The following is a 16,824-nucleotide window of genomic DNA, read 5'->3' as shown; positions in this document are numbered from 1 at the left end:
GCTTTAAAGATTACTGGTCACTGAAAATAAAGAGTCCAAGGATTATCGTAACACATTTTCACTAATTGTGTTCCTTCTTTATTGTCCACCAAAACGACTCATTCACAGTAAATTTACCCGCGAGGAAATATAATGAAAATTCTTTTATGCTTCGTTAAATAAAATTATTTGACTCCAAGTAGTTTAATTTTTTATCGATTTTCATTGAAAGAATAAATGCTAATTGATATAATTGATGTGATGGCATTTACTTATTACATATTATTTTCAAATAAAGCCAATCGTGGGTGGTACTGTTATGTATAGTATTAGCGCTTCTTGAGGAAGCTCATGAAATCTAAATTTACCCTCATTTTTTCCTTGTTTTGAGCTGAGAGAGAGAGAGAGAGGATGGAGAGAGAGAGAGAGAGAGAGAGAGAGAGAGAGAAGAGAGAGAGAGAGAAGTCCTCTGAGGAGAGAAATTATTCCCCCAGACAGAATCACTAGTCATTTTCTCCTGTCCATTTCTGTCGTTCTGTCTAACATTTCTCTGTCTTTCTAAAAGGGTTATCTATAGTTGAGTGGATGATAATGGGTTAGATGGTTTCGCTGTCTACAGATCGTCTATAGATCTTGCTACATCTTCGTAATACCGATAACTATCGCAATGCGTTCATCCGCTCTATAGAATGTGTAACACGCGAACTAATACATAGCCTCGTTGGCGAAGTTAAAGGAATAACAGCTCAGGCTTATCTATCCGGTTCTCGCGGTTATTATCTAGTTTCTTGAATTTTTTTTAGCTTTAGGATTCTCTTCTTGCTTCTGTTTTCCATTTATGACATAACACTGGGTTGTCCGTCTGGTGGGACTTGCAACTTGAACAAAACAAAAATTATATTAATTTGGTAACAGGTAAGACGTAACTAAGGGATGTAAAAATGACCAATATGGGTTCTTACAATGGTCCATTAACTGTTTTCCCTATTAGTTTACTGTAAAAGAAAACTATTATGATGACTATTTGTCTGTCCGTCCGCACTTTTTCTGTCCTCCCTCAGATCTTAAAAGGTTCTGAGGCTAGAGGGCTGCAAATTGTTATGTCGATCATCCACCCTCCAATCAGTAAACCTACCAAATTGCAGCCCTCTGGCCTGAGTAGTTTTTATTTTATTTAAGGTTAAAGTTAGGTATGATGGTACGTCTGGCTCCGCTATAGGTGCCTACAGCACAGACCACCACCGGGCCATGGCTGAAAGTTTCATGGGCCACGCCGGAGAGTTTCGTGAGCTATGGCTGAGAGTTTCATACTGCGTCGTAATATACGAGGTACAGAAAACTCGATTACCTTGAAGAAACTTCGGCGCATCATTTCTTTTTTTTTTCTTTCTATTTTACTCTGAGGTTTTTGGAGGTATCTGTACTCAAAACATTCCAGAATATTTAGCAAGAGGCCTAGTTCTCTCTCTCTCTCTCTCTCTCTCTCTCTCTCTATATATATATATATATACGTATATATATACATGTTTATGTATAATATATATAATATATATATATATATATATATATATATAATATATATATATATATACACTATATATAGAGATATGTAACTTAATGGGGTTCTTATATCCATCTCGTTTCTGATTTGTTATCCCTTTTTCGCTCGTGAGCATTTTACTTTGAGGTATCCCAGTGGTTGTCCTGCGTAAGTAAGTAAGTAAGTAATAATAATAATAATAATAATAATCATCCATCCTGATTATCTTCGTTATGTACTACGCTTGAAGGTTACGGATGGTGAAAGGTGTACTGTATTCCCGTAGGGTTTTTTTCCCCCAGACATCGAATTTCGTTTATGAAAACAATTTCCAACTCTTGAAGCAAATGATATTTACACATCCTGCTCGATAAGGCTTATCTTTTTTTTTCCTTTTACATAGATAAACATCAAGGGACGGCAGGAAATTAAGTCATACATAATTGTCTAAAGCACTGTCGTCATGTTTATCACGTATTCAGACAAATGCTTTTCTCCCGGAATTCCGATAAGATATTAGGAAAGGAACCATCGCTTATCGCATATTTACATATCAGCAAGTGCTGGTGTCTTGTAATATGTTGACAAGGAAGAGAGCGCGTGTGAACTAAGAGCTTTGAGAGAAGTTTGGAAATACAAGGAAAAAGCTCCCATGTGGAATACGTAGATTAAAAAAAAAAAAAAAAAAAAAAAAAAAAAAAAAAAACTTATGCTAGGACTGGCAGAGATGCAGTTTGCTACCGCGATTAAGCTTTATGAAATGGATATAGAATTTAAGCCAAAGGCCAAACACTGGGACCCATGAGGTCATTATTTAAGAGCTGAAACGGAACTTGACAGTAAAAGGTTTGAAAGGTGTAACAGGAAGAAAATCCCGCAGTTGCACTATGAATCAATTGTTAGGAGAGGGTGGAAAGTAAGATGGAACAAAGAGGATATGAAGGGAGGTACAATAACAAAAGGGGTTCCAGCTAAGGGGTGAAGGCACGCTGCAAAGAACCTTAAGTAATGTCTGCAGTGCACCACATGAGGTGCACTGACGGAACTACCATCCTACGGGAATTAAGCGTTATGGTGTCAGCAATATTATGCATAACTATGGAGTCTGGAATTTAATTGGTTTGGTATAAAAGTGGGTTCAAGACTAGAGGGTATCATGACTCGTGAGTGTGTTGGGCATGCAGACCGTTTGCCGCAAAACAAAAGTAAGAGAAAAATAGTCACCAACACGAGAATTTGCAGTGGCCAGTAAAAGAGTATGGTGACGATCCTGCGGTAGGGATGTAAGAATACTACCACCGTAGGTCCTGCGTGTCGTAAAAGGCGACTTTAAGGACAGCTGCTGCCTTGCAGTCTTGCTTTTTAGTAAAAGGCTGGACCCACCGCCAATAACTGTGGAAACTGCTGCCTTGCAGTCGTACTTTTTAGTAAAAGGCTAAGACCACTATCAATAACTGTGGTTGATGACACAAAGTCATGCTGTCATCAAACCCCCTTTTCCAAACAATAAACCGTGCCTGATGATGCCTTTGATAGAAAGCAGTGGAGAAGGCGCATCGGGCAACCGACCCCTTAATGTAGGGATAACGGTGGGAAAGAAGAGTAAAAGAGTATAGTGAAAGGTAAATAGTGAATGTCAGTAAAAGCAAGGTAATGAAACTATCGAAAAGAGGAAGCTAAAGCGCTGAGTGTTATCATGGATAGCAAAGCAACTGAAATTCATTAGGCCTATGAGGTATGCAAAAGATTTGCAAGAGAAAGGTGTCAGTGAGATACGAAAGTATCCTTTACAGTAGTGGAAGGTAGATACTGAATATCACCATAAACAAGAAATGGATTAAAGATGTCGAGTTGAATAATTATGAGCATTGCATACGTGGTTAAAGAAGGGGACTGAAAGGATGAGAAATTTGCACGTGCAAAGTTAGTACAGGTTAAAACAGGTGGAAAATGGCTCATGGTATTTTCATGTGTGCTTGTGAGATTATATATATATATATATATATATATATATATATATATATATATATATATATATATAAATATACATACTTTTTGACCTACACTTATTAATAGTCAATAGATATTTGACGGTATAATACGTGATGTCCACCAAATGAAAATTATTCATGTTTATTATCCGTAATTGGTGATAACTGCCACTTTACAAAAAATGGTTATTCATGAAGTGTGAATTATTGATGCATTGCCGCGCTCTCTGGTTCATTTTCCTGTAGAGATGTTCAGTTTCAGTGTCAATTATATAATAGTTCTTTATATTTGAAAAGAATGCAAACTGGATTTCGCTTCCACGTGTGCTTTTGAAGCAAATTTCCTAGTCTACGATCGTGACGAATCCTACTTGATAGCGACTTCTCGCAACTGCAGGCGGGTCGAGTTGCCATCGAGTTGTTTCGAGTCAGACGGACTCGACCGTCGGACGAGTAAAATAAAATCACATTTTCAGTGTGTGTTGTGACTGTGTCGAGGCTGGGTCGTTGTTGGCTCGCTCCTTCGCACACCGCTGAAACGTGATTCGTCCTTCCACTCTTCCAGTTTCATCATTATTTCTCTAACGTAGGAGGAACAATGTGCCACTTCGAGCCATGTTTTCTGAATCTACATTTTATTAGGTTTATCCATTGATAAAATGCAGGTTCCAAATGAGTTCGGTGTGTGTTTACAAGGCTCATTTTTTGAAGGTTTTTGGAGTGTCACATCTTGAGAGACTGGTGGTGCAAAGCGTCTGGTGACTGGTGTGTGCTGTTAGTTCATTATTATTTCATTTTACTTACGGATTCTGTTCGTGAAGTTATTCCACGAACACGAAATACTTCACAAGTTACGTTACCAGCTCAGATTCTTTAAAAGAATCTTTAGCATAAGTAGACAAGAGAGACGAAAAATTACCCGGAAAATACCGTAACTGTGAACTGGTTCGAGGACATCTACCCGTGTGTCCCCCGAAAGTGAATCTGTTCATATACTTTTTTGTCTTGTTATCTAGAAAGGGTAAGTGAAACGTAAAGATTTTTTTGTTAATGAGTAAAATGGAGGATTTGAGCCTCCGTATTCATTAACTGAATTTTGATCTTGTGTGAAATCGCAAAGTGTTCTGGACAGGCTGACACTTCCCATGCACAGTCAGCTGGTAGACGTGTGGAGACTATTGATTCTGGTGGCACTCCGGAATGTGTAAGACAAGAGGCGCTCTTGATGTGTGAAATCAACTGATAAGGATCGGTTCTGTAAATTTTTTTAATGACTTCTTCATGCTTATTTTTTTTTTCGTTCTGTTTGCTTAGACCTCAAAACAAGTTTTGATTTAGACTTCCACATTAATATAAGATGCTGTCGTGTTGTCAGTTGCAATAATTATAAACTTTTCCCCGAATAGGATTTTCCTAGTTTTCTGAAACTTGGAAATAATTGTTAGAAATAAAATAAAAAATGAAATGTTGTGCTTCCTAACTTATAACACGCCTACCCAGTATTTTAGTTAGAAAATACTGCAAGAGACAATAGGCTAACTCAAAAGAAAATACACAATGTTTAGTAACTGAAACTAACATACAACGATTGCACAGTGAAACCTAATTTTTAGTTACAAAGTCGCTTACTTACTAAAAAATTAACAAATAAAATAAAACTCTTGGTCTTACAGTGTGTAGAGCAAACCAGTGTTCGAAATTTGAGTGCGTCTAAGTGTCTTATGATAACAGAAATGGTCTGCTTGTGATAAAAGGATATAATAATATATAGTTGGTCAGTTTTAAATTCAGATCATCAAGTCGGCAGACAATTAATTGTTGCCATAATGTTATAGTTACATATACTCGTCTAATTATATCGCGTGAGCCAACGAATCACTAACAGGGAATAGAAAGCCGTTCCCTTAAAACTGAATTAAATAAAGAAAACAGTTGATCAATAAGTGGACTCAGGAAAAGGGCAGCCAGCCCAATGTCTGCCGCAGATTGTTGCACGACCCTCCTCACCACAGGCGGGGGGGAGGGTCACACGACCAACCATGCTTCCCAGGGGCACGACCTCTCCCAGGACAACACCGACGGCGACTCCATCATGCTGCTCGAGCCCAGGCCTTTCAGGCCCTTCAAAACCTCCGAGGAGTACCTCTACGCCATGAGGGAGGACTTGGCCGAGTGGCTCCACAATCTGTATAACTTGGATATCAATGTCGATAACTTCTTCGAGGTTCTGGAGACGGGAGAAGTCCTCTGTGGGGTGAGTCGATTTTATTTTACTTCTTATCTATTTTGCATTCATTTCTAAGTTTTGCAAATATATCTGCTTCTGCTTTAATAGTCATAGTATCCCTTTAAAACGCGTGGGCAGACGTATTTATTAGGCATGATAAGTGCAAGGAATTGTGTGACTAATGCATTTACAGAGAGAGAGAGAGAGAGAGAGAGAGAGAGAGAGAGAGAGAGAGAGGCGTGTTGTGGCATCGGTTCCAAAATTTTAATAAAGATTACATATATTGAAGTGGACTGGCCTAATTCATCTTGAATGTCTATTAAAGGTAGAAGGTAGGTATAAGGAAGTTGTTTATATATATATATATATATATATATATATATAGTATGTATATAAATGATGTTTGAATTTATATATGTATGTAAGTTTGTATGTGTGAATGTGCGCGTATTCCTTGTATGTTTTAAAGCTTCTTAACTTGTAGATAAGTTAACTGTACAGCGGAAGTGTCACTGGTTGGCTCTTAATAGAGTATATAGAATAAATAATTTTACGATATTCAACAGTCATTTGCTATTCATTTGATCCTAAATGAGACGGTGAGCGTATCATAAGTTGAACTGGGTATGATTATCTTCAGCGTAGTAGGATTGCACCAAGTAGGCCTATGTTATGACGGTTCTAGGTACTTTTGACTCCCAGAAATTTTATCTCAATAATTTTACTCCCGGTAAATTGAGATGCAGTTTCTTTAACAAGCTGTATTTTGACACCCAAAATTAACAAATATATAGCGAATTTAGGAAGCATATTTTTTAATATGTTCGCACAATTACCTTCCTTAGGAAATGGAAATGACATAATTTTCATTGTTTTGTAGGGCGAAGGCTTAGTTTACTTATATATATATATATATATATATATATATATATATATATATATATATATATATATATATTTTTTTTTTTTTTTTTATTCAAGTATATCAGTTACAATTGGCAGTAGCATCCGAGCTCCTGGCGGTATATAGATTTTTTTTTCTAATCATGTCTCGTACCACTGAGAACACCCGTGGAGGAAAAAAAACTCGTAGATGACGTAAATTAAATTTATGAAAGGCAGAAAACAAACGCTGATGGAATAAAAAAAAAAATGATTGGAAGTGTGATGTGGAGAGTTGCCAAGTGCGCCTACATACATTAACAGGCGTTTCTTCATACTTCCAGTCAATTGATCCACCAGCGCCTGTTTTCTGCTGGTTTATCAGTAGTTGATAATGGCTATAAAAATTGTAGTTATCGTTAGACAGATTGGTCGTGCTGCCTTCCCACCAGGTACTGCACTAATATTGCTGGCTTCCTACTGCTGCAGTAGTATTTGTGGCTTCGTACGTACTACTGTACTAATATTGCTGGCTTCCTGCTGCTCTGCTTACACTATTAATATTGCTGGCTTCCAACACTGTACTGACATTTTGACTTCACATTGCACTACTAATATTGCTGCGCATCACTGTTCTATTAATATTTTGGTTTCCTGCACTTCTTATAATATTGCTGGCTTCCTACACTACTGTACTTGTATTGCTGGCTTCTTAATACTTTATTGATTATTGATAATAATATTGCTGGCTTTTACTTAGTATATTAATGTTAATATATTAGTATTGCTAGGTTCCTGTTACTAAACGAAAATTAATATTGATAGCTACTTACTACTTTACCATTATTACTAGCTTCCTACTAAATAAAAAAAGAACAAGAAAGAAGAATGGAAGTGGCCGAGATGAGAATGCTGAGGTGGATGTGTGGTGTCACAAAAAGAGATAAGATCCGGAATGAATTGATCAGGGGGTTCAGTCAAAGTATTAGAAGTTTCAAAAAAAGTTCAGGAAAGAAGACTCAAATGGTTTGGTCATGTCATGAGGAGAGAAGATGAACACGTATGTAAGAGGGTTATGAACATGGAGGTGGAGGGCAGAAGAGGGAGGGGAAGGCCAAAGTTCAGGTGGAAAGATAAATTATTGAATGACACGAAGGAAAAGGGTCTAAGAGAACAAGATGTACAGGACAGAGGAAGATGGAGAAGGCTGACTAGAAACAGCGACCCCATATAGAAATGGGAAAAGCTGAAGGCAAAGAAGAAGACTAGCTTCCTACTAATGTTGTACTAATATTGTCTTATGATATCTACTGCTGTTGTTGGTAAGGTATCTATGACGTCCACTTGAAATCGTCATACCCGAGATATAAACGGATACATCTTTCCTTTGTCCAGTTTAAGCGAGGATACTGTATGTGGTATTCCTTTATGGTATTAACCCGGTATGGATCCACCTTCTCGGAGGTGTTATAGTACTAAACATGGCGGAAGCTTCTTGGGATGCCGTGTTTAGTACTAATCTCACGGGGAACAAAGTATTATATACACCCATTTCTTTACTGTGTTGTCAAATTATATTCATAAACGGTATCTTCGTGCGGCCGCGTACTTTAACTTAGCATGAGTTTACCCTGGACTTTGACAAAAGTGGATACATACGTACCGGGTTAATACGTTCCTTTATTCGTGTCCCTGTCTGTGGGAACATAATGAACGCTCTTCGTGTCCAATTCTCACTTTGGAATCCTTCCAGTCCGGTAGAAATCAATGCCTGGTTCGTAGCGAGGTTTTTTGAATTTTTTTCCTTGAGAGAGAGAGAGAGAGAGAGAGAGAGAGAGAGAGAGAGAGAGAGCGCATGGACATACACATTCGTGTAGTGTTTAGGAAGGTCATTGAGAGAGGGGCTTGTGCTTGCATGTTCATCTAGCCGAGAGAGAGAGAGAGAGAGAGAGAGAGAGAGAGAGAGAGAGAAATCTCCCACGTCTGTTACCTCACAGCATCTGGTCCTTTTGATCCGCTGCCGGTGGAACATATACATGTCTGACCTGCCACTTGACACAATTCAATTAAGTCTGATTCATAAAGCCTTTCGTGGTATTGTCTGGCACAAAACTCAGCAAGTCGTGTGGAAGGGGAACTGAGAATTTCCCCCCCCCCTCCTCCCCCCCTTTTTTGTCTTGTCTGTCCATCTGTCTGTCCGTGTTTGCTTTGTTTTGTCTCCCTTTCTGTGCAGTAGCAGTTTCTAAAAGCTGGTGACTGATTTTTTGACCGAGGCTTTCAAATCTGCCGCTGAGTCGTGGCTTTTTTGTTTCCTCCCTGTTTTTGTTTACGATCGCATTTGTACTGTACAGTTTTATTTCCATCGATGCATGCCTGTCGGCCTGTCTGTTTCTTTAAAAAAAATTGAACATACAAAGTTGTATCTCGATGTTTGAATAACTTTACAAAAGTATTTTGGCCTCTTTGCTACTAAGCAAAAGTAGCCTGGGTTACTATAGAATAAGAACTAGTTGTAGAGGTAGAATTCAGGTCTCTTTTAAATTAGGCTCGTGTCGCTGCATCTTTAGAATTTATTTGATACATATGCAAGATTTATTTCCGCATTAAACCGGTATGTTGTACATTATGTAGTATGTACTATGTATAAGGGCGATGACCTCCTCAACATGATACTGTGCAAAGATTTTTACTTATTTATTCGTAGTTTTATAATGGTACTCAATGCCTGATTTATTATTATATTTGTGTGAACGATGAATGTGATTACAGCATTGAAACAAATGTTAATTGATACTCGCGTCAGTGAACGAAATTTGGTGTTGATATATATATATATATATATAATATATATATATATATATATATATATATATATATATATATATTTGATAATTTTTGCTAATAATTGCATCCATTCTACCTGTCGTCATCTGTTGGACAGTATTTTCAAAATCGACGAATATATATAAAATATTTACTACTAACTCCATACCAGGGTTTAAAGTCTAGGTGAAGATTATAGATTAGATTAGCTGAAGGTAAACAGCTGATTGTGAAAGATATAACCCGTGCGTTCAACCCACTATAAGAATTTGGCAGGTTATTCGTTGTTTTGAAAGCAGTTATTCAGCAATGTCATTTTCAGTTACATATACACGGTTGTATGATTTTTCATTGAACCCACCGGGAAAATGTTTTTTAACGTAATGCAGGACGGAGGTAACTCTCAGTTACCAAACCTGTCTTTGCGAAACATTGGTTTGTTGTGTGACTTAGCAAAATAATTTTTTTCTGACGGCTTTTGATGCCTTTGTTTACAGTTCTCGTCTATTTTTCTATTTGCTTGGTGTGTTACTTTTACTCTTCTTAGGAACTTGAGAATCTTGTTGAAATTTCTACTCTTGAGAAGAACTTAGAAACTTGTTGAAGTTTCTACTCTTGAAAAGAACTTGGAAACTTGTTGAAGTTTCTACTCTTGTGAAGAACTTAGAAACTTGTTGAAGTTCCTACTCTTGTCAAGAACTTAGAAACTTGTTGAAGTTTCTACTCTTGTGAAGAACTTAAAAACTTGTTGAAGTTCCTACTCTTGTCAAGAACTTAGAAACTTGTTGAAGTTTCTACTCTTGTGAAGAACTTAGAAACTTGTTGAAGTTTCACTCTTGCCAAGAACTTAGAAACTTGTTGAAGTTTCTACTCTTGTGAAGAACTTAGAAACTTGTTGAAGTTTCTACTCTTGTGAAGAACTTAGAAACTTGTTGAAGTTTCTACTCTTGTGAAGAACTTAGAAACTTGTTGAAGATTTTACCCGTCTGAGGAAATAAGAAACGTTGAGATAGTGACTCTTCTCAGGAGCTAATAAACCGATTGAAATAGAAAGCAAGAATGTTGGTGTGGAGGTAGGTACCCTTTCACGTTTGCAATGTTCCTGCGTTATGATTCATCCAGTGGGCCATGTGCATTCGGCTTTTAAACGCAGGAAATACCCCATTTCTCTCTCAAGGACGCGTCAGCATGAAGCACAATCAGATCAGCCACGTGTAAAATCAACTTTAATCGGAGTCTAGCGTTTATCGTATTACGAGAAGAAAGGAGAGAATTGTTAACACTGGAAAGGCCACTGCAAAGTGATTGCAAGGCATGCAACCCAGAGGAGACATGACAGCGAAGAGTTAGATTAAACATAATATTGCATGAGTCATCTTTGCAATTGGAGTTATTATTATTTTATTATTATTATTATTATTATTATTATTATTATTATTATTATTATTATTATTATTATTATTAAATGTGGCTAGAGGACCCTCTTCTAAGCATGTAGTTTTCAAAGTGGTAGCTGCATCAGCTGCACTCAATTTAAATAGAGTTGTCTCTAACTTTCTGATAGTATTTGCTTTTTGAGCATTATCAGAAAAATAGAGAAATCACCTTATACATCGAATGCAGCTGATGTAGGTATGACTTCCAGTATATATTATTGTTGTTGGTGGTGGTGTTGTTGTAATAATAACTGACTACCCAGACGGACGGTTAAAACAGCAGCTCGTCTTCCTTCAGTTTTCTGAAGGAGACCTCCGCAGCGACGTTCCTAGTTCAGGAGGAATGCCTTTCGTCTGGTTATTCGATTAGGATCTTTCGGACCGACGTGACGTTAAATTATTTAATGGCTGGTTTCTGTGGTGGGGTCTTCTCACGCCTGTTGCATTTGTCATTTGACTGTGAAGGCAAGATTACACACTGCGCGTGCTTTTGAAGTGAGAGGCCGTTGCGTTTTATCATTTCCTCTCTCTCTCTCTCCTCTCTCTCTCTCTCTCTCTCTCTCTCTCGAACGGCATGCCTTCCGGATGCGTGCTAAACAAAGGCGCCATTCCAAATACCATCTCGCACCTTGTTTACGGTAAAGGTCACCCTTTACGTGCGATTGTACCTTCGCCGCTCTCTCTCTCTCTCTCTCTCTCTCTCTCTCTCTCTCTCTCTCTCTCTCTCTCTCTCTCTCTCTCTCGCGAATGCATTTATCCTTGTTTAGGTCTTTGCTTTACGACTCTCTCTCTCTCTCTCTCTCTCTCTCGAAAAAAAAAAAAAAAAAAAAATCCTTTGCATCATAATAACGTACGTAGACACGCGCATACATACTCCAAAAATAAGCTAACATCCGGACACAAACGTAAACTCTCTCTCTCTCTCTCTCTCTCTCTCTCTCTCTCTCTCACACACACACACACGAATATAAAGTTCACTTTATGATAGGAAAGCTGGCAATTTAAGTATTCCGTGATGTGATACGCCAAGGCGTGGCTGATCTGTAGAATACCTCTCACGCTTAATCTGGAAAATTATCGTCGTTAAATTTATTGCATTTATTTTTTATTTCCTCTTTTTCATGATAAGAAATCATTAGCTGTTCACAATAATAATGATAATAATAATAATGGCAATGAAAGTAATCAAAAGATAATCACGCGTTTTACATAAGATATTAATGAGAGAAATATTGTTTTCTTGCGGCAGTAATGTCATTTCTTCACTAATTTTAAAGCTTCACTAACTGACAGTTACTTATAGAAGATAATGATTAATGCTGCATTTTTTTTAATATGACGACTTTTTCATTCAGTTTCCGATCTTATGCGCTGCTAAAATAAGCTGTCATTATTCATTATGGACATAGTGTGTCTCGGTTCAGTGCGCAGTTCTGTGACGGACTGAGAATTGAGATATTCCAGTTATTCTTATTTCTTTGCTACTCTCATACCGAAAATAGCGTAATTTTTATTTTATTTTTTGTATTTGTCTTTGTTGGCGTGTTTATTTAATTGAATCTGACTGTTAGAAAGAGACCGAGTAAAGCTTAGTTAAATCTCATTGGGCATGTGTCATTTTGCCTTACAGAGGTTATGGTACAACCTACGTCTTTTTTTCCGAACGCGCAAAAAACATTATGCAATTAATCAATTACGGAAAAGGTTGCTATTTTACAGATAATCATGTACTCACTATTTAATTGTCATTAAATTATACTAGTTGAAATTACGTATCACATTGCCGGAGCGGAATATCTAACCAACTGCAGAAACAGAAGTTCAAGGCTGCAAAAGCTGCGGCGTCCATTGATTAGGCTAAACATCCTTAAGCTAAACTGCGAGTCTTCGCTTTTATTTGTTTTTTATCTTTCTTTATTCTTGTGAATTGTTTTTGCTGTGGGACTTGTAATAATATTTTTATTTTTAAGGTGTTGAAAACACTTAATACATACAAGACCATGCCACATTAATCTTTGTAAGAATTTACGATCCTAACGTCAAACTTCGCACGATATTGATGGAACAAATTTCAGTCGCTTTATGTGCTCCCAAACTCGATGAGACGCGAGTATGTACGACTTCACTGTTGCCTCCAGTGTGGGCAACTTGTATGCGATAATTTGGTAACTAAAAATCTGCCCAGAAAACGTCTCTTCGTCAGTGGTCTTGAACATTCGACCAGAGTAGCGCTCCATTCAGTCTATGTGGGTTAATTATTATGGCTGAGGTCACGAGGCACGTTGGAATCTTAGTTTGTATGTCGTGCAGTATGTCAGAGTTAATAAACTCGTTCAATTTATTTCATGCAAGGGTTTATGCATTACTTGTGAGTCTCCTAATTGATCGTCAACTGTTTTATTAAGTTCGTGCTGTGAAAATACAATTGGTCTGCATTAAACAGTTTGCATGCGTAACTTCTAATAGGACTAACGAGTAGACGGCTTGCTAATTAAACTTACAAGAAATAGTAAAAAGTTGTTGAGTGGAAATATATCTCTAATTGTCTTGTTGATGATTTGATTCATATAATGTAAATTGGTATAATTTCGCTTCGTTCTATTCGCACTGGGAGACTATCGGTAGTCTTATATAATATTCATAGACTAAGAGGCAGCATGGTAATGACGAGATAAAGTAAAAATTTGATAATAAGAATTATATTTGAATTGTCCTAGTGATGATTTCAGTCATATAACGTAAATTGCTATAATTTCCCTTTCGTTCGATTCGTATGTAGGTATAGACCTTCCGGTAGGATTATATAATTACCACCCAATTCTTGTTTTAATGAGCCTTGCAGAGTTATGTATTGATCGGAATTCGTATACAACTATTGTTTTGTGTTAGGCCTAAGTTCGAAACGCTTTCATTATCAGGTAGGCTACCTGGAATATTGTGCTGTGTACAGCTTGGCGTGTTGTTGGGCGGTATGCAGGATGCAAACTAGGCCTACGGCGCGGATGCCTCGCCTCGTTTGCATAAACATGCCATAATTAGACCTAATTAAAATGCGTCGATTATTGCAATCTATTGGCCATTTGACGTTCAGGTCTCGTGCGTATGCTTTCAACATGTCAGTGTGAGAAAGAGTTGGTCGTCCATTGTGTGTGTGTGTGTGTCTAGCCTATGTTGGATTTAGTTTTCTGTAAAAGAAAACTATTGTGATGGCTTTGTCTGTCCGTCCGCACTTTTTTTTGTCCGCCCTCAGATCTTAAAAACTACTGAGGCTAGAGGGCAGCAAATTGGCATGTTAAACATCCACCCGCCAATCATCAAACGTAACCTATTGCAGCCCTCTAGCCTCAGCAGTTTCTTTATTTTTTTTTAAGGTTAAAGTTAGCCATGAACATGCGTTTGCACCCGCCACCATCGGGCCGTGGCTGAAAGTTTCATGGGCCTCGGTCTAAGAGTTTCATCGGGGCCACCGAAAGAGTTTGTAGGTGGTCTTGGTTTCATGGGCCGTGGCTGAGACTTTCATACAGCATTACCATACGCTGTATAGAAAACTCGATTGGTCAGTAGAAACTTCGGCGCATTTTTACTTTTTTTTTTTTTATTATTATTAATTATGATCTCCGGCCACAGAAAACACAGAGATTAATTAACGCTCGTTACATCAAAGACGCCGCCTTTCACACTCGTTTGATCTTAACGACGTGATTGTTCCAGTCACCGCTGGTTGTTCCAATGGTTGGCTGCCTATGTATATACTATAGTAGATTCACATCAACCGTGTCGATGCCAGTCCCTTACAACGCTCCTGATTGGCTGTTGATATGCCAATCACAGGGCTAGAAATCTGTCTCCCTCGAGTGTTTACATAGGCGGTATGTATATTCCACTTCTGAGGGATACTTTTGAAAGACGTATCCCTCAGGAGAGATGAAAGATAGATCCTACCCATGTGAACTCTCGAGAGGGACGGAGAGTTTCCAGCCCTGTAATATATTATATATATATGTATATATTATATATATATATATATATATATTTATATATATATATTATTATATTATAATATATATATATGTGTGTGTGTGTGTGTGTGTGTGTGTGTGTGGGGTTAGTATGTCAAGTATTGTAGAATACATTAGTGATTGTTTTTTCTTTCAACTTATGAATGACTTGATATGTTTCGTAACATGTGTGACTTGATTATGCTGATATATATATATATATATATATATATATATATATATATATATATATATATTATATTTCTTCGTGGCCAGGTAGTTAACGTTACTTGTTCTGATTACCACGGATGCGAGTTCGAATCCGGCCGGGCATCGGACTATCTCCATTTCTTTCTTCATTTGCATATTGGCTTAGTACTTCAGTGGTGGCAAGCGTTCCCAAGGTGTGAAGTTTGGCAAAGGGGTTTTTACGACCGCATGCCCTTGCTGTCATCAACCACTGATATTGGCGGTGGGCCTCGCCTTTGTCTAAAAAGTCCACCTGCAAGGCAGCAGTTTCCACAGTTATTGGCGGTGGGCCTAGCCTTTTACTGAAAAGTGAGACTGCAAGGCGGCAGCTGTCTTTTTAGTCGCCTTTTACGACATGCAGGACCTACGGTGATAGTAGTCTTACACCCCTATGACTATATATGTATGTATATATATTATATATATATATATATATATATATATATGTGTGTGTGTGTGTGTGTGTGTGTGTGTGTATGTATGCATATGTATGGTGTGGAGTGCATATGTGCCGTGCTCTTAGAATGATAAACTTTGAGGAGGATAAAGTAGGTTATCCGTCGTTGTGAAGAAATCGTGGGTTGTCCATCACTAGTCAGCGTAGAGTGGTCACCGGTGACTGATATATTAACAGTAGGCTGTTTATGAAGATGGCGGAATGTTTGGCTTTGATTTAGTCACTGCGGTGATGTTTTGGAGCGATAAACTAAAATTAAATAAATACAAAATAAAAATTCTGGTTTACTTCTCAGCCGCCTGATAACAGTTAATTATAATGTACATCAGGGGTTGTTACCAGGGGGATACTCATACCCCTTGGGAGTAAGAGAACCACACGCCGGGGATATGGGACTTGATCTCTGGATATTTTTATAGATTTGATTATAATGTGTCAACTTTTACGTGGGTACATTTTGATAATAAATAACTATAGAAATATATATGCTTTTGATTTTCTTGTATGCACTATTCCTAGGGAGTCATACCTAAAGTATATTAAGTTATATTGTCAACAAATAGGACTTAAGTGGACTTTAGCAAAGGGGGTATGGAACCATATTGGGTAATTTATTAGGGGTCTGGAGTCATCAAAAGGTTAAGAACCCTTGATTTACATTTTTTTTTTTTTTTTTTTTTTTTTTTTACAAACAATTCATCATTCCAGATATGGATAAATACTAGATAATCCTTGGGAAATGTAAATGATCTCGTTCTATTTTTTATTTATTTATTTATATATTATTTTAAATTTTTGTTTTGGAGCTCAGCATACAAATCACCGCAGTTGACTATTGATTTCATTACGGTACTAATAATATAGTCATGAATTGTTCTTTGGCATTTCCATATAGTGATTCTTATTTTATGAAGAGTTCAATTGTCGATGCTGTCTTCTTGTAAGTGAAGGAAGTTTGAAGTCATTTTCGTCATGTTACTCAATTTTGTTAATACTATGCATCTTTGCTTCAAAACACACCTTTGGCCTAAAATATGCATGTTAATCCATAATTGTGTCCACCTCTTATTGTTTGAGAAATACTGAAAAGGATGTTTAGGTACAAAAGAGTATACTATAAGTGCGGACAAAGACTTCGTAGATCTTTTTTTTTTTTTTAGCATGGGCGTACCATAGTTAATCAGATAATGTGCAAGAAAGGGTGAAAAAAGGGTGGAAAAATATGCCCTGTTCATTATCACA

General features: G+C 37.4%; 1 protein-coding gene across 6 annotated transcripts in view; it reads left to right on the top strand.

The window, feature by feature from the left end:
- Positions 1 to 3,968: 3,968 nt before the first annotated feature.
- Positions 3,969 to 16,824, top strand: part of LOC135206683 (GAS2-like protein pickled eggs) — a 129,946-nt gene continuing 117,090 nt past the window's right edge. For 2 of the 6 annotated variants that reach the window (XM_064238084.1, XM_064238078.1), the window contains exons 1-2: positions 3,969 to 4,096; positions 4,917 to 5,764. In XM_064238084.1, coding sequence (XP_064094154.1) covers positions 5,483 to 5,764 — 282 coding nt within the window. In that variant the 5' untranslated portion in view covers positions 3,969 to 4,096; positions 4,917 to 5,482. Of the gene's footprint in view, positions 4,097 to 4,900; positions 5,765 to 16,824 lie in introns of those variants that run through there. The other 4 variants (XM_064238082.1, XM_064238079.1, XM_064238083.1 and 1 more) reach the window with 4 other exon arrangements.

This window comes from Macrobrachium nipponense, chromosome 31 (assembly GCF_015104395.2).
Source record: "Macrobrachium nipponense isolate FS-2020 chromosome 31, ASM1510439v2, whole genome shotgun sequence".
NCBI lineage: Eukaryota > Metazoa > Arthropoda > Malacostraca > Decapoda > Palaemonidae > Macrobrachium > Macrobrachium nipponense.
Note: the sequence above shows the minus strand (reverse complement) of the source record. Positions and strands in the feature narration are given on the sequence as shown.